This window comes from Ursus maritimus, unplaced genomic scaffold, assembly GCF_017311325.1.
Source record: "Ursus maritimus isolate PB19 unplaced genomic scaffold, ASM1731132v1 scaffold_36, whole genome shotgun sequence".
Taxonomy (NCBI): Eukaryota; Metazoa; Chordata; class Mammalia; order Carnivora; family Ursidae; genus Ursus; species Ursus maritimus.
Window position 1 is genome coordinate 23,559,749 of NW_024426230.1, and position 24,019 is coordinate 23,583,767.

General features: G+C 36.4%; 1 protein-coding gene across 2 annotated transcripts in view; it reads left to right on the top strand.

Annotated features, from left to right (window-relative positions):
* KLHDC1 (kelch domain containing 1) overlaps positions 1–24,019 on the top strand; it is a 55,710-nt gene that overhangs the window by 9,136 nt on the left and 22,555 nt on the right. Inside the window, exons 1-6 of one of the 2 annotated variants that reach the window (XM_040620873.1) lie at positions 4,961–5,203; positions 12,620–12,690; positions 13,163–13,280; positions 13,697–13,815; positions 20,752–20,830; positions 22,410–22,493. In XM_040620873.1, coding sequence (XP_040476807.1) covers positions 13,167–13,280; positions 13,697–13,815; positions 20,752–20,830; positions 22,410–22,493 — 396 coding nt within the window. In that variant the 5' untranslated portion in view covers positions 4,961–5,203; positions 12,620–12,690; positions 13,163–13,166. Of the gene's footprint in view, positions 1–4,960; positions 5,204–12,619; positions 12,691–13,162; positions 13,281–13,696; positions 13,816–20,751; positions 20,831–22,409; positions 22,494–24,019 lie in introns of those variants that run through there. The other variant, XM_040620872.1, reaches the window with a different exon arrangement.

The following is a 24,019-nucleotide window of genomic DNA, read 5'->3' on the forward strand; positions in this document are numbered from 1 at the left end:
GCCCGGGCCCGGCGCCCCCGGCGCCCCCCGCGCCCGCCCGCCCCTCCGCCGTCGGCCGCTGTCCCAGCCGCGCCAGGGCTTGACGCCGCCCCGCCGTTGCTTCCACTCTGAAAGCCTTCAGACCCGCGTGCCGGGCTCTTCCCACTCCGGCCCCCGACCCCCGCCGCTGTCCAGTAACCCCCGGTCTGACCGACACTAGGTCCGTCTCTGCGCGATTAATCCTCTCTAAATGCTTGCGCAGACTTAAAGGCACGCCGAGGACGCCTTGCTGTGTCAGTGTGTCAATATTTCCTTATTGCTGCAGCGCGATTCGGAATATTGAAATCACGGAAGCATTTGAATATTTCTAAGCGATTTTTTAGTGGCAGTCCTTTATCATTGGGTAATTACGAAGTTTTTTTCGAGTCTCAAAATAGAGGCATATGAGCAACAATATACTAAAAATTGCTTAAATGCTTATTACAGTGGAGGTTTGAACGTGTGTATTTGTTTTTTTTCTATAATCATAGGATTATAGAACGAAGGATTCTAAAGCCGGAAGACAGTTCAGGAATATATGCCAACCCTTTCAGTTTACAGGTTTAAAAAAAAAAAAAAAAAAAGAGCAAGCCATCTGGAAGTTCTCTTGGAAGTAGAGCCTACATTTTCTGACTGTCTCGATACTATTATGTGACAGATGTAACATGACTGAATCACTCACTGAAATAAAGTACATACTATTTCTGTTAAATGATTCTCAGATCCAAGTCGGTTTTTGTTGTTTTGTTTGTGTGTTTATTTTTAATTTGGTGCAGTATCAGGACGGGAAAATTAGAACTAACCTTTGAGTGCCTACTATACCTGGCATGTGCTAGGAACTTTCATATCCCTAATCTTATATAATCTTTTCGATACCCTGTAAGGTAAGTAATATCCCCATTAAAAATAAGGATGATGAGTCAATGAGAATGAATAATGGCCATTTGACCTCAAAGGCAGGAGATTCCAACCTAGGTATATTGGATTTCCAAAGGCTATTTTTTCTGTGATAAACTAACATAAATTAGAGGACCCTGCTTTCTAAATGTCTAATATTTCCACCATTTGTGCTTTATAGAAAAAGAGCGTAGATAGATGGTTTTATGCAGAAAAAAATACTTTTGTTTTTGAGCTCTGCCACTTGAAGCTGTAGAGGTGCCAAATTTCCTCTGCTATATTGATTCTTGGTGTTATAAAAGTTAAGTGAAAAATCTCATTTAAAATAGTAATCTGCTCTATCTTGGATCTGATGACAGTGTGCATTTCTTTTGGGCCTACAAATGAAATGTCTGAATATTTTTATCTCATTTTAATCTCGAAAATCGTGTAATTGGTAAGATTGCAGGGGTCGAGGCGGCAGTCAGTGAATAGACTCTGTGTTGATCCAATGAGGAGAGTGCTGTAAGAACTGCTCTGAAAAGTGCTGCACAGCTTTAGCTAGCTCTGCTACAGGCATACCTTGGAAATTGCAGGTTTGGCTCCAGACCACTACGATAAAGGAGGTCACGTGAATTTTTTGGTTTCCCAGTGCATATAAAAGTTCCATTTACATTATACTGTAGTCTATTAAATGTGCAATGGCATGATGTCTAAAAAATGTACATACCCTAATTTAAAAATTCTTTATTGCTAAAAAAAATGCTAACCATCATCTGAGCTTTCAGCAGGTCATAATCTTTTTGCTGGTGGAGGGTCTTGCCTTGATGTTGCTGGTTGCTGACTGATCAGGGTGGTGGTTGCTGAAGGTTGAGTGGCTGTGGCAACTTCTTCAAGTAAGACAGTGATGAAGTTTGCATCATCGATTGACTCTTGCTTTCACTAATGATTTCTTTGTAGCATATGATGCTGTTTGATAGCATTTTACCAACAGTAGAACTTCTTTCAAAACTGGAGTCAATACTCAAACTGTGCTGCTGCCTTACTAAGAGTAGAAAGTATCATATTCTAAATCTTTTGTTGTCATTTCCACCATCTTCACAGTCTCTTCACCAGGAGTGGAGTCCATCTCAAGAAACCACTTTCTTTGTTCATGCATAAGAAACAACTCCTCATCCGATCAAGTTTTATCCTGAGATTGCAGCAACACAGTCACCTCTTTAGGCTCCGCTTCTAATTCTAATTCTCTTTTTATTTCTACCACATCAGCAGTTCCTTCCTCCACTGAAGTCTTGACCCTTCAGTTTGTAAAAAACACAGTATCTGTGAGGCGCAGTGAAGTGAGTGCGATAAAACAAGGTGTGCCTGTACTTTTTAAATTCCAGGGCTTATCAGCAGCTAAAACATGTCTAAGGCATGAGTGGAAGGAAAGAAAATGGGAGGCAAAAAAGAAGACACAGGATATCATGAGAAAAAGTAGAATCCTTCCGTTTTATTCAGATCCTTCTGAACAGAAGATAGCTAAAAGGCCTTGGAATCTGGAGGTAATCCAGTAGTCAGTAGTTAAGAATAATGATCAAATAATTCCAGATTGTATGTTCTAATTACAGTTTTCTTCCTTATTAACAAAAAACAATGTGTGTTAAAATTCACATATACCCTAAAGCTTGAACTGCCTACAGATAACTGTCGAGATTACTCATGTTGTCAGACATAGTCTTTAGGACATTGCATCTGAAAACAACTCTGCCTCTCTCTAGAGGTAAGAGTGGAAGTGCTGAAAAAAAGTAAGCGGCACATTTTAATTGGTGCCAGAATATCCTTTTGCTCCTACTTCTTCCATATCCTTTCAGTATTACTGAACTTCATGCAAACTTCAGTACTGCTGTGACGAACACTGAAAAGTTCTGAGTAGTTTTCCCAAATTTTGGAGGAAAAGCACAGGGGTTTAGCATATTTGTAGGTGGTATGCTTTCCCCTTAGGGCTTAGTAATATGAACAGTTTTATTTCCATAACACAATTGATGTTAATACTTTTTGCCCTGAACTTTTCCTTATACAAAATATCTGCATAAATATGCTTAACTACATATATCTGTTTGAGATATGGACTTAAAGGGAAAAAGGATCAATTTAGAATGTGTTTGAAAAGAATCAAGATGGGAGGCTTACAGTGCCAGATATTAAAACATATCACAATACTATAATAGTTAAATCAGTGCTCCTGATGCAAGATGAGATAACATGATGGAATGGAAAAGAAATTACATAAACAGCCAAGCATACCAAACTACTTTATATTTAAAAGGTAACATTTTAATTCTGGAAAAACAATTACTCATTTGATAAATGGCCTGGACTAGCTAGAGGAAATGATAGTGAAGCCTGAGAATTGAAGAGTTAAATGTAGGAAAATTAGGCTATAGCATATCAGAAGAAAATATGTGACTCTTTTAAAATCTTAAGTTGGAGAAAAGAAAAATAAATTGGGTAAAACTATGAAGGAAAAGGTTGGTGGATAAAACTTCAAAAAAAGTTTAAAAATATGCTTTTAAACACCATAAAGTGAGAAAGCAAATGACAAACTGGGGAAAATATTTGCAACATATATGATAGACAAAAATAAAGATTAATATCTGTACAAATGAAAGTTAGTATCTCCATTGAAAAATGACCACAGGATATGTACAAGCAACTTACACAAGAAGAAATATAATATGAATCAAAGAAAACCAACCAAGATTTTTCTTCCTTAATTTGCAAATATTAAAAAGAATTTTTGAGAAGAGCATGGGGAAATGAATTAGTCCTGTAATGGGAGCACAAAGTTGTATAATCTTTTTTAAGGAGAAGTTCGGTGATGTGTATCAAAAGCCTTAAGTGTGTATTCTCTTTAACCTAATTGTTCTGCTTTATATATTCATAGGCGGTCACATAGGCCATCCATGTTATGTGGAAGACCTTTATTCTTTTCAGATGCCCAAAATTTGAACTTCCTTTCTCTATTGTAGTATCGACCATTAAGTGAGTCTTGTAGGGGTATTTGTTGTAGTTGTCTAACTACCTCCTACCCACCTCCACAGAATGCAAACTCTATAAAAATAGAGGTTTTGTTCCCTGTTGTATCCCCAGTATCTAGAATTGGGTAGAGATTATAGGAGGCAATCTATAAAAAGAGGCTGAGTGCTGCGTACTCATTTTCCCAGCCTCCCTTGCAGCTAGGTTGTGGGCAAGTGGCTTGGACTCGGTTAGACGAATCTAGGCTAGATTTGCACTTGGAGTAAAGATGTAAAAGTGAGGACCTGAAGAGGATTCTTACCCAGCAATACAATCTGTAGGAAGATCGAGGTCCCTGACATAAAAGGCAGCGCTACAAACCAGCATGTCGCTGCCCAGTGACAGCAGTGGTTAGCTCACCAGTCCTGTTCCTTGTTCTCCCTCATGGAGCTCAGAGGCTGGTTCTCCAGCTTCCTTGACGATTTTGAGTGGCTTCATATTCACTTCTGAAAATTATATTTCCTTAATTTAAAAGTTAAAACGTATGTATGAAAAAGATATGTAAAATAAGTATCATTTAAGTTAAACAGATTTAACTTCCAGATTGAGAAATCGACTAGAACCAGTACCTTAGAAGCTTTCTGTCTTTCACTGATTACAATGCTCCTCCCACCCCACAGGGTACCAGCATCTTGATTTCTAGTTAATCACTCTTTTCTTTATAGTTTTTGCCACATGTGTGTCTATGTGTAAACAATATATTATTTGGTTTTGGAATCCTAGCATACGTTTTCTTTTGTGACTTAATTCTTTTAGTAAATGTATGTGTTTTAGAGTCACACATTGCTTGTATTCAGCTGGAGGGGCCCTTGCTGCATGGCTGTACCTGTTTTGACTTGATGTCCATTCTGATTAGTCAGTTTCTGTGCTGCCTGGTTATTAAATATTTTGAAAGTCATCCCTGGATTCACTCATCTCATTTATGTCCTGTATAATATTCTGTTGTGTGAATTTACCGCAATTTATTCCGCTATTGTTGACTATTTGAATGTTTCTATTTTTTTTTGGTAGTTAAGCAGTGCTCCACTGAGTATTCGTACAACCCGTCTCCTGTTGTACGAGCACGAGAGCATGTGCACTCTCTGGGCACATACCAAGGAACGGTCATTTGGTATTCAGGTCTCCAAATTTACTTGGAAATGTCACTGTTCCCAAAATATTTGTATCAATTTACACTCCTGTCCGCCTCCTCCTTGCTCCACAGCCTTGACAACATTTGGTCCCATCTGGCCTGAAATATTTTGCCAATCCAGTGAGTGTGACATATTTCATTGTGTTTTTGTTTGCTCTTCCATGATTACTAATAAAGTTAAGTGTTTTTTTCCTATGAACTATTATAAACTATTTTTGTTTCCTCTTCTGTAAAAGTGCCAGTTCATGTCATTTGCTCATTTGTCTATTGGGTTACTTGTTTTTTCAAAGTAACTGATTTATAGGAATTCTTTAAGTATATAGTTGTATGAATTGAATATGTCTTCTCAGTTTGTAGCTTGTCTTTGTGCTTTCTTGATGATTGTCTTTTGTTCAACAGAAGTTCTTCATTTTAATGTAATTTCAATCTTTAATGCTTTGTGCTCTCTACATCTTGAATCTTCCACAATATGGAGGTCATAAAATTTTCTATATTGTTTTCTAAACAATTTTCAGTTTTATCTTCCCTGTTTCAACGTTTTTTTAATCTGAATTTTTGCTTAATTGGTTTAAGATAGGGATCCAGTTTCATTATTTTTTCTGTATGGATAAACAGTTGTCCTTGTGTCATATATTAAATAGTCCCCCCCTTTCCCTGCTAACATGCAAACACAGTCTATCACACATCAAGTTTTCATGTATGTGTGATCTGTTTCTAGGTTCTTTATTATGTTCAGTCGGTCTCTCTATTCTTCTGACGGAACCACATTATGTAAATTACAGTAGCTTTATTAGAAGTTTAAACGTTTAAATGTTAAATTAGAAGTTTAGGGGCGCCTGGGTGGCACAGTGTTTAAAGCGTCTGCCTTTGGCTCAGGGCGTGATCCCGGCGTTGCGGGATCGAGCCCCACATCAGGCTCTTCCTCTATGAGCCTGCTTCTTCCTCTCCCACTCCCCCTGCTTGTGTTCCCTTTCTTGCTGCCTGTCTCTCTCTCTGTCAAATAAATAAATAAAATCTTCTTTGGGTATTTTGGTTTTTTAGAGCCTTTTGTGCTTTTGTAATTTTCTTTACTATTTTTATTTTGTAGTGAAATACGTAAAACTTATAATTTGCCATTTTAACCATAGTTTAGTATACAAGTCAGTGGCATTAGTTACGTTCACAATGTTGTACAATGTTACCACTGTCTAGTTCCAAAACTGTTCATTTCTCCAAACGAAAACTCTATATCCATTTTGCAATCACCCATACTCCTTTCCTCAGTCCCTGGTAACTTCTAATCTTTTCGTCTTTATGAATTTGCCTTTTTCTAGATATTCCAAATAATTGGAATAATACAGTATTTGTCTTTCTGAGTTTGGTTTATTTTACTTACCACAATGTTTTCAAGGTTCATCTGTGTTATAGTATATGTCAGAACCACATTCCTTTGTATGGCTGAATAAGATACATTGTACGTCTATAGGCATTTTGCTTATCCATTCATCTGTTGACGGGATACTTGGGTTGTTGCCATCTTTTGTGTACTGTGAATAGTGCTGCTATGAAATTGGTGTACAAATATCTAAGCCCCTATTTTCAATTCTTTTGACTACCCGGGAGTTGAAATGCTGGGTCGTATGGTTATTCTACGTTTAACTCTTAGAGGAACTGTGTAATCGTTTTCCACAGTGCTTCCTCATCTGTACAAACTTTAGTGAGATTGTCAGATAAAGTACCCCATTGGGATTTTATGTTACTGTATTCAATCATTAGATCGTTTGAGGGTGACAGACATGTTATGAAATTGAGTCTTCTCCTCCAATTATATAGTCTATCTCTCTATTCAGGATTTTTTAAATGTCTTTTGATTAAGATTTACAGTGTTTTCATAAGGATCTTGTACATCTTTTGTTGTACTTATTTCTTCTTTGTATTTTTTATTTCTATTGTTAATTTTTTAAAAACTGAATTTCCTGATTGTTGCTGGTGTTTCAAAATACAAATTGACTTTGAATACTTTTGATTCCGGCAAGCTTTTTAAATTTACATTAATTCTCATACTTTATCTGTTAATTTTCTTTTTATTTTCTATGTAGATAGTCATGTAATCTACAAGTAATGACAGGGTTTTTTTTCCATTCAAATCTTCTTTCTTTTTTTTTTTTTCAAATCTTATTTCTTTAATTTTCTTTACTGCACTGGTGGACCCAAAGTACAATGTTGAGTAGAAGCTGTTTTTTCTCTTGTTCCTAATCTCAGAAAGAGTTTTCAACTATTAACCATTAAGTTTGATGTTAGTATTTTGTTTATTTGTTTGTAGATAACCTTTTTCAAATTGAGGAAGTTTTCTTGCATCTGATTTCTGATGAATGGCTGTTGAATTTTGGAAAGTGATTTTTCTGCATCATACTGAGATAATCATATTTTTTCTTAAATTTTTTCTTAATTTTTTCTTAATTTTTAGTCTCTTAATAGGATAATTTATAGTAATAGTATTATGCTAAATCAATATTGCATTTTCTAGATTAAATGTAAGTTAGTATATTATTTTTTTAATACATTACTGGATCCTATTTGCTAATTATTGAGAGGGTTTTTTACATCTGTGTTTATAAGTGGATTGGGTATTGTTCCTTTTATTTTCTGGGATGGTTTTTGTAAGATTGAATTAATTATCCTTTTGAATGTTTGGAAGACCTCATCTGTAAAGCCATCTGGTACTTACTTTGTAGGGGAGGTTTTAAATCTCTGATTCAATCTATTTAAGGCTATGGATTGTTCAGATTTTCCATTTTTTTCTTGAGTCAAGTTTGGTAATGTTCCCTCACCCACCAGCCCCAGGAGTCTATCCATTTCATTCAGGTTTTAAAATTTCTTGGGATAAATCTAAGTTGTTCACAGTACCCTCTGTTTAATCTCTGTAGTAGTTATAGGTATGTCTTTTTTTCCTTCCTAAAATCATTTAATGGCAACTTCCTTTCTTTCCTTTTTGAATAATTTTCCCAGAGGCTTATCAGCTTTCTGAAACATCAGCTTTTGGTTTACTTGATCTTCTCTGTTGTGTTTTTTTATTTCATTTATGTCTGCTTTTTATTTCCTCCTACTTTCTATGGGTTTATTATGTTGTTATTTCTTGAACTTCTGGAGTTGGATGCTTAACTCATTCTTCTTGAGACTTTTAATTTTTTTAAGTGTGTAAGGCTATACATTTTCTCCTAAACACCTCTTTAACTTCTTCCTCATTTTGATAAGCATAGTTTGTTATTTTACAATCCCAGTATTTTATACTTTCCACTATTATTTCTTACTTGACCCATATGTTGTTTGATATATTTTAAATTTCTATGTTATTTTTATAGTTAGGTGTCTGTTATTAATTCTAACTTAATTGTGTTATACTCATAACTCATATACATATACTCATATACACATAATTGTGTTATAAATGTGTGGTTTAAGTCTGTTGCCAGTCCTTTGGAATATGTTGAGGCTTGCTTTAAGGACTAGCATGTGATCAGTTTTCAAAAATATACCTTAGTTCTTTTTTTTTCTTTTAAAGATTTTATTTATTTATTAGAGAGTGTGCGTGAGCATAGAGGGGAGAGCACGCAGAGGCAGAGGGAGAAGCAGGTTCTCCGCCAAGCAGGGAGACTGATGTGGGGCTCCATCCCAGGACCCTGGGATTATGACCTGAACCGAAGGCAGATCCTTAAGTGACTGAGCCACCCAGACACCCCTTTACCTTAGTTCTTATAAAGAATATATATTCTAATGATCAGGTGAAGTGTTTTATACATGTCTATTTTATCAATCTTGCCGATTGTGTTTTTCAAACCTCCTATATCCTTTTTGATTATTTTATTTCCTGTTCTATCAATTACTGTAACAGGTATTAAAACTTCTACTCTGACTGTAGATTTGTTAGTTTCTTCCTGTGGTCCTGTCAGTTTCTACTTTAATGTATTTTAGGTACCTTTTAATGTATATATGACTTTAGAATTATTCTATCTTTCTAGGTAATTGAATATTTTATTATTTTGTAATGATCTTCTTTATCTGAAGTAATATTACTTGCCTTAAAATCTATTTTCTCGATACATCTATGCCAGTGTTCTTTTGGCTAATATTTGCATGGTGTACCTTTTTCTATGTTCTGATGGAAACTTTGTATATCTTTATATTTTAGATAACCTGAAAATAGCTGGCTCTTGTTTCTGTCTAGTCTGACACTCTGTATATTTTATCTGAAGAGTTTAGCCTATTCATACTTAATGTGATTCTGATGTACTATTTTCATCAGTTGTGGGTTTTTTGTGTTGTTTTTTGTGTGTTTTGTTTGTTTTTAGAGAGAAAGAGAGGGGGAGAGCACAAGCTGGGGTGGGGAGGGGCAGAGGGAGCGAGAATCTTAAGCAGACTCCATGCCCAGTGTGGAGCCTGACGTGGGGCTCCATCTTACCACCCTGAGATCCTGACCTTAGCTGAAATCAAGAGTCAGTCACTTAACCAAGTGAGCTACCCAGGCACCCCCATTGTGTTTTATATTTGCCTCTCTCTCTTTCTCTTCCTCCTCCTTCTTAACTTTCTCATTTCAAGGATTGTTTAAGGAGTTTTTTGTTCTCTTTCCATTTTTCTTGTCTTTGTGTAGAAATTATATGATTTATTTCTAACCATATAGTAGCTACTCTATTTCAACATGACTACTTCATAAAGCTCAAAGTTAATAGTTTTCCTTCTTCCCAGAGAATTCAAGTACTTTAGAAAGTTTAAGCTCCAAGCACCTCTTTCCCTAGGTAGTCCTATTCTGTTTATCTTTAAATATATGTGTGTGTGTGTGTGTGTGTGTGTGTGTGTGTGTGTGTATTTTAAGATATTAATTATTTATTTCACAGAACGAGAGCATAAGCAGGGGGAGCAGCAGAGGGAGAGGGAGAAGTGGGACCCTGGAATCATGACCTGAGCTGATGGCAGATGCTTAACTGACTGAGCCACCCAGACACCCCTAAAATCTTTTTTTTTTTTTTTTTACTGGGTATAGAATTATAGGTTGACAGTTACTTTCATTAAACACATTGGCTAATACTTAGTCGTGGTTGTTGCTAATGGGAATTCAGTTATTAGTTGTCATTTGTTTGAAGATGATTTGTTTTTTATCTGGCAGTTTTTAAGAATATATATTTTTCTTTGATGTTCTCTTGTTTTACTGTGATGTGTCTTGGTATGGCTTTCTATTTATTTATGTTTGGAACTTATTAGGACTTCCTAGATCTCAAGGATTGACAATGTTCAACAGTTTTGCAAAATTCTCACCCTTTGTCTCCTCAAATAGTGCCTCTTTCTCATTCTATTATATGCTAATGAAATTCTGATTAGACTAAGTTCTAATCTTTTTCCATGTCTCTTAACTTCTTTTTTATATATATTCCCTCTCTCTGGGCCATATTTCCAGATAAATCAGTTAACTAGTTTTCTTTTTTAGGGTCATTTTGACAGAACAATTTTAGTGTAATGATGGCTCAGAAGCCAGGTTAATCTGGATTGATGAGAAAATGACAGGTGAAACAGCGGAGACATTCACTATAGTTAGTATGGAAGTTTTGTTGTGAAGGGAGCTGAGAAATAGGAAAAGGAGTTAAGAGAGGGTTTGTTTGTTTTAAAGGTGAGTGATATTAAGGCACGTTTGGATATCTCTAGTAATGATCTAGTAGAGAAGGAAGACCTGATGATGTAGAAAAGAATAATTTAGGAATGAAATTTCTCAGAAAGCAAGAAGGAAGTAAGTCCACATTTTTCAATTCTTTGATTCATTTGTGTTTTTGCACCACCCCATTTAAAGATTAGTGAAAGAGATTTTTTTTTAAATTAGGCTGAGATGAGCCTGCCCATCAATTTAGCAAGTATTTTTCACGTATCCATTCACTTAATCACCAAATATTACATTTGCCTTTTATGTGTAGGGCACTGTGCTGGGCTCTGGGAACAGAATTATAAGAAGATAAACAGGACCCATGCACTCATGAAGCTTATGGGTTAATGGTAGTGGCTGGATGTGGTACAGATGAAGGACTTGGAAGGGGAAGTGTAGTACTGTGGGAGAGCATTTAATAGGCACCTTAATCCTTTACCCTTATTCTGGGACATAGAGAAGCAACATTTAAACTGATTTCCAAAGAATGAGTAGTTAACCAGGCAAGTTCTGGGAGAGCATGCCAAGGAGAGAGAAGAGCACAGACGAAGGCCCTGTTGCAGTGAGGAATTTGCAGAAGTTTAGGAACTGAAAGAAGACTAGAGCACAGTGGATGAAAGGCAAGATGAGCTTCAGAAGTAGAGCAGATGCCGTGTAGTACAGAATCATACGAAGTTTAGACTATCCCGGGAGCAGTGGGGAGCACTGAAGGGAGTTAAGGAGAATAGTGACAGAATCTGTTTTCATAATAGATCTGTTGTAAAGGTGTGTTCGCAAGGCTACTGGAGCCTGACACCATTAAACCTTAGAATCATACAGTTACCACACTCCTTCTTACAATTACTTCTTTACTTATCCATCTAATATGGCTTCCACAACCAGACATGAGTGGAAGTTTCCTCAGAATTAATACAATGATTTTCTGCTTTGTGTGTATGTGAGTGTATGTGTGCGAGAGAGAGAAAGAGAGAGGAAGAGAGAGAGATGGTGGTAGGGGTCAGACACGTGGTAGTCAAGATACTATTTTTTAAAATGTAACAAACCAATGAGAAAATTAACCAGCTGTATTTAGCATGTAAATAATATATGCATCATATAGTCTTAGAAATTCTTAAACTGTTATCTTTTAAAGCTAGCTATTTTTGAATTATTTTATAGACTCTAATAAATTATGGATTTATGTAAGGATTTGTTTTAATCCCTAAGTTTTTAGACTTGATATAAATAAAATTGTTTCTCTATTCTTATTTCTCTTTTCATCATAAGTGTCAGAATGTACTATTCTGTTTATGTTATCAGCTTCTTTAGAGATTATTCAGATTCTGAGTTGTCATTTTGACTAGCTAAATTTATCTTGATCCTTCCAGTCTATATGTAATGAACGCCTAACACTATGCCTTGCCCATAGTAGGCACTCAAAAACTATGCTCAGTAAATCAAGATATCTGACACAGTGCTCTTAATACACCTTATAAAAATTTCCTTCCTTGATTCCTTCCTTTCACCCAAAACATATTGCCCTTTTTTGATATTCCTTTTCTTCCTGGCTTTGTAGTCTTCAGTGTTCTGATCAGAATGTTATTATTTTGCTGTTTTCCCTTACTCAGAATCCCTTTTTTGAGTCTTTCTTGAGACTCATATACTTGCTATTTTGTATTCTAAACCTTTCTTGTCTGCCTACTTTCTCTTAGAAGATGTCTTTTTCCCCCCTTCTTTTTTGATCTATCTTAATTTAAATTGAAAAACCCATCTTGGAACCTGTTTATGATTTTATATTTTGCAGCATCTTAATCGCAGTTTTCCCATTCTGAGGAACTATTTAATTGTTATTGTGTACTTGATAAACATAATTTTGTGTATTCTGTTTTTAGTCTATTGAAGACAATGAAGTATATTTGCCTAATGATGAAATTTGGACCTATGATATTGATAGTGGGTTGTGGTAAGTAATTTTAAATTGCAGAATGTCCAATCTTAATATCTGTCTTAAATATTTTCATAGACTTCAGGGAATTTAAGACCAAACTTAGAACATACTGCAACATTTATTGTCTCCCTTTCCTTTTCTTTAAATGCTTTATTCTCTCTGGCTTTTTCTTTCCCCTACTCCCTACCTCTCTTTGCTCTTTGTCATTTGCCATTCCTCTCAAGGCTAAGGCTGTCCCAGAAGATTGCTTTGTTCTACCAGTTAACTCCCAATTCTAGTGATAGGTGAAGATTCTGCAATTTTTTTTTTCCAATAGGTTGAAAAATCTTTACCATGGATCTTAGAGTTTTTACAGTATTGGCTACCATTGCATTTCAATTATAATTGTCAGTGACAATTTTCACTGAAAGAGTACTCATGGAGTTCAAAGGGAATTTTAATTTGCCTTTCTGGAAAGTCATGGAATTCCATGTTATTCTTGCTGCAGGACCATGCACCTCATGGAAGGAGAACTCCCTACCTCCATGTCAGGAAGTTGTGGTGCTTGCATTAATGGAAAGCTGTACGTTTTTGGAGGATATGATGACAAAGGATACAGCAATCGAGTAATACTTTCTTTCAATTTAGGAATGCAGCAAAATGTAATATTTAGTGTATCACTTAATCTCACAAGTTTACAAATATTTAAAAAAGATAAAAGCAGAAAATCTGGAGCTTACAAGGTTTTAAAACTAGAGTGAAAGTGCAGCCGTTGTCCCCTCTGTTCTTCCACGTCTTTCTGCTTCGGAGCTGGCTCCATGCTTAGTTGATGTCTATAGGGCAGAGCATGATGGGAGAAGATCCATTTCAGGATGTCTTTTGCTTCTAAAACACAGTCTCATTTTTATTAACTTTACAATGAAAAAATTTACCTTTTAAAGAGAAAAAAGTAGTATTAATGATTCTTGGATCACATATCTTTCAGACACAGACTTAATTTTTAAATGCCCTGTCTGCTAATGGTGTTCTCCTCTTTTAAAAGCTTTATTTTGTTAATTTGCGAACAAGAGATGGAACGTACATTTGGGAAAAAATCACCAGTTTTGAAGGACAGCCACCCACACCACGTGATAAACTCTCTTGCTGGGTATATAAAGACAGGTAATGCAGCAAAATCATCTCATTAACTACGCTTAGGTAAGGGTTATAGCTTGTGGCCAAAGTAGAGAAAACTTGAAAGTCTGGATTTTTTTTCAAGGTATAATTACAAACTGGTTTTGACTCTGTGTGTAATGGCAGTTCTGCATCCTGGATAAGAGCCATGTCATAAAAATAAACAGTGGAAGCAACTATTTGTTTTTTTTTAATAAATTTATTATTTGATTCAACTTTCTGAATAGTTAACACATTCATATGTTTCAAAAATTGAAACCGTATTGAAAAGTTGATAGTGAAAGGTCTGGCTCCTACTCCTAGCCCCATCCACTCTGTTCCCTCCCACCATGCAGAAATAACTATTTCTACTGATATCTTTTCTCTTCTTAGAGTAGTGGTTCCCAAACTTGTCTGCCATTGGAATCACCTGGGGAATCTTTTAAAAATTCCAAAGCCCAGGTGATACCATGCACTAATTAAATGATCATCTCTGGGGTTATGATGTTTTGAAACTCCTCAGGTGTGTCCAAGATACAGACAAGTTTGGAAACCACTGCCATCGGTGTTACGTGACGCAAATAGAAGCAAATGCATAGGAGCGTATGCGTGTACTCCTTTGCTCTCTCTCTTCCTCACACAAACAGCGGTGTAGTCTGTTCGCTCTTCTGCACCCTGCTGCTTCTGTTAGTTAACAGTATACCATGGAGATCTTTCATCTTTCTGTACCCTGAGTGAGAAAGCTGATTTATTTCCTTCCTTCCTTCCTTCCTTCCTTCCTTCCTTCCTTCCTTCCTTCCTCCCTCCCTCCCTCCCTCCCTCCCTCCCTCCCTCCTTTCCTCCCTCCCTCCCTCCCTTCCTCCCTCCTCCCTTCCTTCCTCCTCTTTCTTTTCTTTTCTTTTTTCTTTTCTTCCTTTCTTTTCATAGCTGCATAGTGTCCCCTCTGAGGATATACCATAGTTTATTTAACCTTTTCCCTGTAAATGAACTAATACTTATTTCAATTCCTTTGCTATTACAAACTATGCTTTAATGACTATCTTTGTGTGTGTGTATGTGTGCATATATACACACACATATATATGATTGCAGATCTATCCATTGGATAAAATGAGATTGCATTTATAATTTTACAGATGTTTAGTTTGCTAAGGCTATTGTAACAAAGTACCGTAAACTGAGTGGCTTAAACAACAGAAATGTGCTTTCTCGTGTTTCTAGAAACTGGAGGTCCGAGATCAAAGTGTCAGTACGGTTGGCTCCTTCTCTAGGTTTTGAGGAAGAATCTATTCCATGCCTCTCCCCTAACTTATGTGGATTTGCTGGCAATCTTTGATGTTTTTGAGCATGTAGAGGCATCACTCTGATCTCCGCCTTCCTGTTCACATAGCATCTCTTTGTGTATGCTTGTCTGTCTCCAGATTTGTCCTTTATATAAGGACACCAGTCATACTGGTTTAGGGCCTCCCGCGATGACCTCATTTTAACTTGATTGCTTTTGTAAAGAACCTGTCTCCAAATAAGGTCACATTCTGGGATACGGAGATTAGGACTTCAGTATATGGAAGGAGAACACAATTAAACCTATAGCAGTAGATTCTGCCAATTTTTCCTCCACAGAAGTGGGGCCATTCTGCATTCTCAACAATGGAAAGCTTATGTCTCCATAGTCTTGCCAAGAGTTTGCTGGCAAACTCAGATTGATGGTTGTTTGCCAGACTGATAGATGAGAAACGTCTCGGTCTTATTTTCATTTCCACTGAAAAAAAATTGTTTTGTCGGTGTGAATATATTTTCATATGTTTAAGGGCAATTTTTATTTCTTTTTCTCTGTACTGTTTGTGTCCTTTGCTAATTATTTTCCATTTGAGTTTTGCTTTTGTAAACTTGATTTCAAGTTTACAAAAAAAAAAAAGTTTTGCTTTTGTAAACTTGATTTCAAGTTTACAAAAAACACTAATGTGTTTTTGTAACACTAAAGTGTTACAAAAAACACTAATTAGTGTTTGACTATGAAATGATATGAAAATATTTTTTCCAGTTTGTCATTTGTCTTTTGAGTTTGCTTAATAAGTTTTCTGCATGCATTAAACAGGTTTTAAAACTTATTTAGATAAATTTATCAGTAATTTCTTTTTTATCAATAATTTTTTTGGTGACTTCCTGATCTTGAGTCTTGATTAAAAGGTTACACATTAATTTACCTGTATATTTTCCTCTAGTACTTTTTCATTTTATTTTTTGCATTTTTTAAAATTTAAATTCAGTTAATGTGTTATTTGTTTCACGGGTACAGGGCTGTGATTCTTCAGTCTTATATAATACTCGTTACATTATATAATGTGCATTACAACACATAACCTCCCTGATGTCCATCATCACCCAGTTACCCCATCCTTCCACCCCATCACCTTATTTTTTAGACTTAAATCATAGATTCATGTGGAACTTACTCTGTGAATGGTCATGAGATATGGATCCAGGTTTATCTTTTTTTGAATGGCTACCTGTCTGTAACTCGGTTATTTCCTTTATCATGTATTCACCTCATTCTCATTGGTATTTGAATCCGAACTTTCTATTCTATTACATTGCTCTCTTAATGTACAAATACTTCACTAGTGCAGGTATCGAAGCTCTACAGAACATTCTGAGAGGACTACTGTAAACCCCAAGTGTGTGCCTTAAGTAATTGTCACGGAAGGAACACATGTAAGCAAGTAAAGAAACAGAACATCATCAACACTCTAGAGTCCTTCGTTACGTTCACTCATAATCACATGCTCAGCCTCCTTGCTAAAGGAAACCGCTATCCTGACTTTAGCACCCTAAATTAGTTATTGTTTTATTTTTTATATTGGATATGGAATCCCACAGACTTTATCCTTTTACTGAAATCACATTTTTAAGTCATTCATGATGTGGTGTGTACCTAGGGTTTGTTTTCTTTCTTGTATATTACTCTATTAAATGAAATACTACAAAACATTTATTCATTCTACTGTTGGTAGACATTTGGGGTATCTCCCCTTTTTGACCCTTTGCAATAACACAGCTATGGACATTCCTCTGTGTTCTAGTGCATGACGGTGAACGTTGCTTTGGGTGCGTATGTCTGCGTTCTCTCATAGTGTCATCTGATTTCAGCATAGTCCAATTTACCAGTCTTTTCCTTATGATGAGTGTTTTTGTGTCCTTGACTTAATTGATCCCAACTCTACAAAGTATTTTTGGTCCTTTGAAGTTTTTCTTATTCGCATATACGAGAAACTGGAAACAGTGATTGCCCTAGACAGGGAAATTGAGTGATTGAGAGTTGGAGAGAGACTTACTTTTTACTACACCTTTTTTTAAGTCATGATAAAATACATAGAACATAAAATTTGCCATTGTAATCATATTTAAGTATCTAATGCAGTGGCATTAATTACATTCACAGCTTTGTGCAGCCATCACCATTATTTAGTTCCCAAATTTATCATCACTCCAGAGACTTCTATTCCCATTAAGCAATACTTCTCCATTTCCCCTTCTCCCCAGCCTCTGGTAACTTCTAATCTACTTTCTATCTCCATGAATTTGCCTATTATAGATATTCATAAAAGTGGTATCATTCATATTTGTTCTTTGGTGTCTGCCTTATTTCACTTAAAAAACATTTTCAAAATTCACTAAGTTGTAGTATGTATCAGAACTTCTTCCTTTTTAAGGCTGAATTACATCCCATTATGTGCATTATCTGTTCCTCTGCTGGTGCACACTGGCTTTGTTTCCACTGTTTGTGGTGAATAATGCTGCTGTGAACATTGGCTTACAAGTATTGTTTGAGTACCTGTTTTCAATTCTTTTGGGTGTGTACCTAAGAGTAGAATTTCTGGGTCACACGGTAATTCTATGTTTAATTTTTTGAGGAAGCACCCAACTCTTTTCCACAGTGACTGTGCCATTTGATATTTCCATTGGCAATGTACACGGGTTCTAATTTCTCCACATCCTTTTTGCTCTTTTCTGTTTCTTTCTCTCTCTCTCTCTCTTTCTTTCCCCTCCCCCTCCCCGCAGCCCCCCACTGGTGGTCCTCCTCCTCCTCCTCCTTCTTCAAAAATAGTAGCTATCCTAGTAGGTGCGAAGTGGTGTTCACTGTGGTTTTGATTTGTATTTCCCCAGGGACTAATGATGTTGACTATTTTTTCATATGCTTATTGGCCATTTGTATATCTTCTTTGGAGAATGTCTATTCAAGTCCTTTCCCATTTTTAAAAATTGGGTTGTCTTTTGTTGTTGAGTTATAGGAGTTCTTATTCTGGATATTAATCTCTTATCAGACACAGGCAGGGGTTTTTTGTTCTAATGTTTTGGGTTGGCTGGTCTCATAGAATGAGTTAGGAAGTGTTGTTTTCATTTTTTTGCGGGGGGGCGGGGAAGACTTTGAGAAGGTTGGTATTAATATTCTGTAAATGTTCGGTATAATTCACCACTGAAGCCATCTGGTTCCGGGCTTGTCTTTGTTGGGAGATTTTTTGATTACTGACTGAATTATATAGGTTTATTCAGTTTTTCTGTTTCTTCATAAGCCATTTTTGATAGTGTCTTTACAGAAATTGTTCTCTTTCATCTAACTTATCCAACCTGTTGGCATAGTTTTTGTAGTATTCTCTTATAATCCTTTTAATTTCTGTAATGTTGATAGTAACGTCCCCTCTGTCATTTCCAGTGTTAGAGCTTTGAGTCTTCTCTTCTTTTTTGTCAACCTAGCCAAAGACTTGGGAATTTCATTGATCTTTTCAAAGAACCAACTTTTGGTTTGTTGTTTTTCTCTATTTTTCTATTCACTGTTTTGCTTATTTCCCTTTTTTTTCATTATTTCCTTCCTCCTGTCATATTTGGGTTTAGATTGCTCTTCTCTTTCTAGTTCCTTAATGTGTACTGTTATGTTATTGATTTGAGATGTTTTTTTTAAATTATAGGCATTTACAGCTATAAAATTTCCTCTGAGCACCACCTTCACTACATACCATAATTTTTGTTTTATTACATTTTCTTTTTGCTTGTTTTATTGTATTTTCATTTTTATTCATTTCTAGGTAATTTTTAATTTCCCTCGTGATTTTTTCTCCACACATTGGTTGAAGTTGTTTTTGTTTTTCTTTCAGTACTTTGAAAATTGTTTTACATTGCTTTTGGCCTCCATTTTTCTGGTGAGAAATTCACTCTCATTCCTGTTTTTGTTCCCTTGTATATGTCTTTATCCTCTGGCTTTTTTTTATCTGGTTTTTTGTTTTGTTTTGTTGTTTTGTTTTTGCTCCTCATTGATTTGATTAAAATATTCCTACTTGTAGTTTCCTTTGTATTTATCCTGCTTGGAGTGTGTGTGCTGAGCTTTTTGCTTTGGTGGGCTTACATCTTTCATCAATTTTAGGAAGCTCTTCGTAATTATCGAGTATTTCTTCTACACGTTATTTTGTCTCTTCTCCTTCTGGGATTCCTGTTATATGACAGTAGACCGTTTCATGTTGCTCCACAGAGCTTGGGCTCCCTGGGTTTTGCCCCCCATCTCTTTTCTTTTCTTTGTTTTAATTTGGGTACTTTTTATTAGCCTTTGACCTATTTTCAAGTTCACTGGTCTTTCCCATTGCTATGTCCAGGCTCCTGTGAAGTCTATTTAATCAATTCTTTATTTCTGACATCGTTTTTCCCATTTTTAGCATTTCTATTTAGCAGTTCTTTCTCATGGTTCCATATCTCTGCTGAAATTGCTCTGTTTTCCCTCTATGTTGTCCCCCTTTTACAAACTGGGTCTGTTAGCATCTTTATCATAGTTATTGTAGATGCCATGTCTGATAATTCCACTATCTAGGCCACTTTGGGGTTAGCTTTTATTGACCCCTCTTTTGATCATAGGTCACTTTTTTTTTTTTTTTTGCCCTTTCATGTATCTTGTAATTTTTTCACCACATTCCAGATGTTCTGTATGAAAGAATAGTAAAGATTAGAAAAAGAATGATATTTATTTCCAGAAAAGGACATGTCCTTCTGTTTTTCTCAGGCTGCTAGAGTGGTAGTTCAGTCAGTCTCATTTGTAGTTGATTTGTGTTTGGGATTGTTGCGACTGTTGGACAATTGGCTTCAAATGTTTTGAGGCAAGATCATAACTTTCCTTTGCTAGGATCCCCTGTTAGAGCACTGCAGATTGTCTAAAGATGTTCAGCTATACTTCACATGTCCCCATCCTCAGAACTGTGGAAGATCTCTCCCTGTTTTATAGCCTCATTGGGAGGTCTTTGGGAGTTCTCTTTGCTCTCCATTCCCACCTTTTGCTTTCTGTACCTTGGGAGATCTTTTTCAGCCCTGTACCTCCTCCCTTGGACTTTTGAGGGCAGCCATCCTGTGTGCTACAACGGCTTGGTATGCCCCTGAGCTATTTCCTTCAGATCTCCTGTCCTGGTCTCAAACTTTAGTGGTTTAAAGCTCATATTGCCTCAGAGATGTTTACTTAGGTCTCTTCTGCTTCCACCTGTTGGTGACTGACGGTGAGCCTTCTGAAGACTACATGAAGGACTTGTTGAGTGGATTCAAATTCCCACTGTGGCTGATTTTCTTAAGATTCTAATTTGCCATGCCAGCCTACAAGCGGCTGTTAAAGTTTTGGGTGACTTTTTTTTACAAACCCCATCTGTCCTGGATTCTTCCTCCTCTTGCAGTCATACCAGGAATGAAAGCCGCCATGCCTGGGTCTCTTCCCTCCTATCGAGAGTTCATTACTTTCTGGAATTAGTTCATATAGATTTCTTTGTTCCCTTCTCTCTTTTGATTTTTTTTTAAACTAGGTTTTTTTAGTTTATTTGGCTAGTTTAGGTTATCAGGGTGAGAGAGATGATCTCTTTCAACTTTCAATGAACAGACTGGAAATAGAATTCTAAAGTGTGTTCTTTTGTATTTGTTTTTCAGATTAATATATTTTGGTGGCTATGGGTGTAGGAGACACAATGAACTCCAAGACTGTTTTGATGTTCATGATGCATCTTGGGTAATCCCTGTTTACGTTTTCCTCTAATTTAGTATCACTTTAAAGTCTTTAGAAATAATGAGTCCAATCTTTCTCAGTTTAACTTGCCATAATTGACACTATGAAAAAAAAATGTGTTTTCTCGTTTTTGGATTTAGATTCAGTTGGAGGAGTTTCTCTCACCTTCTCTCACCTAGTGGTTTTAGCCTTCATGGCTACTGGGAGAGTAGTTTCTTACTTTATTAATCACTTACACCTGTTTCTGTTAGACAAGTAGCGATTTTAGCACAACTTGGAAAAACTTTGTTCATAGATAACCAGAATGGCTGTTGCTGAAATACACCTCCTTTTAGGTGTATCCACAAGAACTGTTCATATCTCAGGCTGACCTCTGTATGACAGTGAGTAAGTTGATAGTGATACTACCTTTCCTACTTATTCTTACTGCATAGAGAATAAACTGTTACTAATGAAATAAGACATGATATAAAAATGAAACCTTTTAAAAGATAACTTTAAAAACCATTGATCCCAGCACCAACAAACATAATAGCTCTTCAGGTTTACCTTTTACTAGCATATAATATTATTATACATTGTAATGTAAATCTACGGGTACATCCCATGTATATCTTTTTGTATATAGGTATTTAAAAAGATCTCTGTGTTCTTACATGGTTTTTGAGTTTTTAAGATAAAATATCTTTAAAGTTTTGTTACTAATACTCTGGTTTCTCTTCAAATCGTATAAATCTTCCGCCTTTTAAAGTTTTGTTACTTACAGTATTACTGATAATTTTCAGAAATATAAATTCCCATTATTTATATCTATATATTTTTACTCATTTTTTTCTCTCCTAGTACAGTTAGGCTAAGAATCATGCTCTGAGGTTTCTGGTGTACAAGTAGATTTCATTTATATTTTAAAATAAGTAAATCGTTTAGTGTGTTTAACTTGTTTGGCAAGTTCTGATAAAAATGAATGATGTATTTCTGGCATAGAACATAAAACTGACACAGAGCTAAGCTAAAGCAGTAATAGAGGATTTCAACAATGCAGAGATGCTTAATACAGTATAATTGCTAAATGGCTGCCCTGCTGACAATTTTATCTCTTAGAAAACAAAGAAGAGAGTAAGCACAAGTTTGACCCATAAGAACAAATTGCATGATTAAGTACAAGTGATTGGAGCTTTCTGGGAAAAGGAACCATGGTCCCCCAAGGTTCCTAATTGCAAAGATTAGGAATTCTGAGCATGTACTCTAGGAACACAGAATGCAAAATATAAATGTCATTTTGTCCTCTGCAATTCTAAAAGAGACAATTCTTTGTGGGAATTGGAAGATTATCAACAAGTAAAGATGTGACTCACTGCAAGCAATGCTATGAGAAGAAAAGTTTCCAGGTGGTGGCTGCTACTGGTCTGGAGGCCACACTTTGTGAGCCACTGGCGTTTGCATTAGCTTTATGACTATGGTAACATTTGCCTCTATTTTTATAATGGTGTCTATTATTTCACCAGCAAATATGCAATGAAATTTATTACAATAGCCTAAAGATTATAAAAGCTTTGAAGTATTTTAAAAATTCCCGTTTTAGGAAGAACAGATATTCTGGGGCTGGCATAATGATGTTCATGTATTTGATACAAAGACACAGAATTGGTTTCAACCAGAAATTAAAGTAAGTATTGTAAAAAGTTACCTTTGTATTTATATATTCATTGATACTTTAAAAGAATATTTTTTGCTAAGTTATTTGGATTTTAGCAATTGAGTTTATAATCATATAACCCCTTGAGTACCATCACTAATACTCTTTTTTTTTTTTAATCACCTGTTTTTCTCCAGCTTAGCTAAAGTTTTCTAGAAAAATCTTCCAAAGTGGGTACCATCATCATTCTTTACCCACAAGTGTGATGTCCTGATTTAATGATGGCGCTTTTAAAATGTCCTTTTAGGGCATCTGGGTGGCTCAGTTGGTTAAGCGTCTGCCTTTGGCTCAGGTCATGATCTCGGGGTCCTGGGGTAGAGTCCCTACTCAGCAGGGAGTCTGCTTCTCCCTCTGCCCCTCCCCCCACTCGAGCTCGCTCTCTCTCTCTCAAAAATAAATAAAATCATTTTTTAAAAACATCCTTTTATAATCAAGTCCACAATTTTGAAAAGCCCATATTTCATAAACTCTTGAAATCTACATGCAATTAAACCATGACAAAAATACATTATTATTCTCTTTCATGTGCTGGTGAGCAAACCCAAATTCAAATTAGCTTAAGCCATAATGAATTTTTACGTAGAGGGAAGGTATATTTTGGCGTGGCTCACACAGTGGAAGAGCTGCGGGGACTAGGGCCTCAGGAGCTAGAGCAAGTTACTCAACAGCATCACCACATTTTCATCTTTGTCAGCTTCTCTCTGCTGCTCTTTGTATGCTAGCTTCATTCTGTCTGCTGCAGACCAGCTGGCTCATTTAGGAGGGAATATGGTCCTGGCTGGCCAAGCAGTCCTTTCTATCGGTACTGCATTCTTTCAAAGTCTACAAATTAGTCCCAGAAAAGGACTCTGGCCATATTGGGCAGGTTCCCACTCTTTACGTTAGTTCCTGTTGCCAAGGGGATGACAGGCCTCACATCTCAGTCCTACCCTCGGGGAGCAGAGGATTGTGAGTGATAAGTCACCAGAACTGTGCAGAATGGAGTGCTAAACAGGCGAAACCAAAACTGTCCACTAGTATGCACAAATGACATGCATCCACTTGAATTTTAAGATTTATGTCTTTTGTTAATGAAATAAAAGCATTTTATCTCTGTTCAGATAATTTTGTGTCAGCAAGCAGGCGCCGAGATACAGTGTTGAGGCTGGATCTACTGAAACTCATCCTAGATCTCTTTTGGGGATCTGTAGCCTCTATTTCTTTAGAGAAGAAGCAGGGGTCTGCAGCTCTTGAAGGCATATTCGTAGCATGTGCTCCTGTCAGGGCACCGGGCTGGCCCAGTCAGTGGAACGTGCGACTCTTGTTCTCGGGGTTGTGAGTTCAAGCTCCACATTGGGCTAGAGCCTACTTAAAAAAAAAAAAAAAAAAAAAAGGAGAATGTGCTCCTGAGGATGAGAGCTGAGGTAGCTTATAATTAGTTCTGTGGACTTCAAGTCTTTCTTGGGCCCTTTCTTTCTTCTTACCTCAGTCTGTAGCCCTCTCCAACATTCTTACAT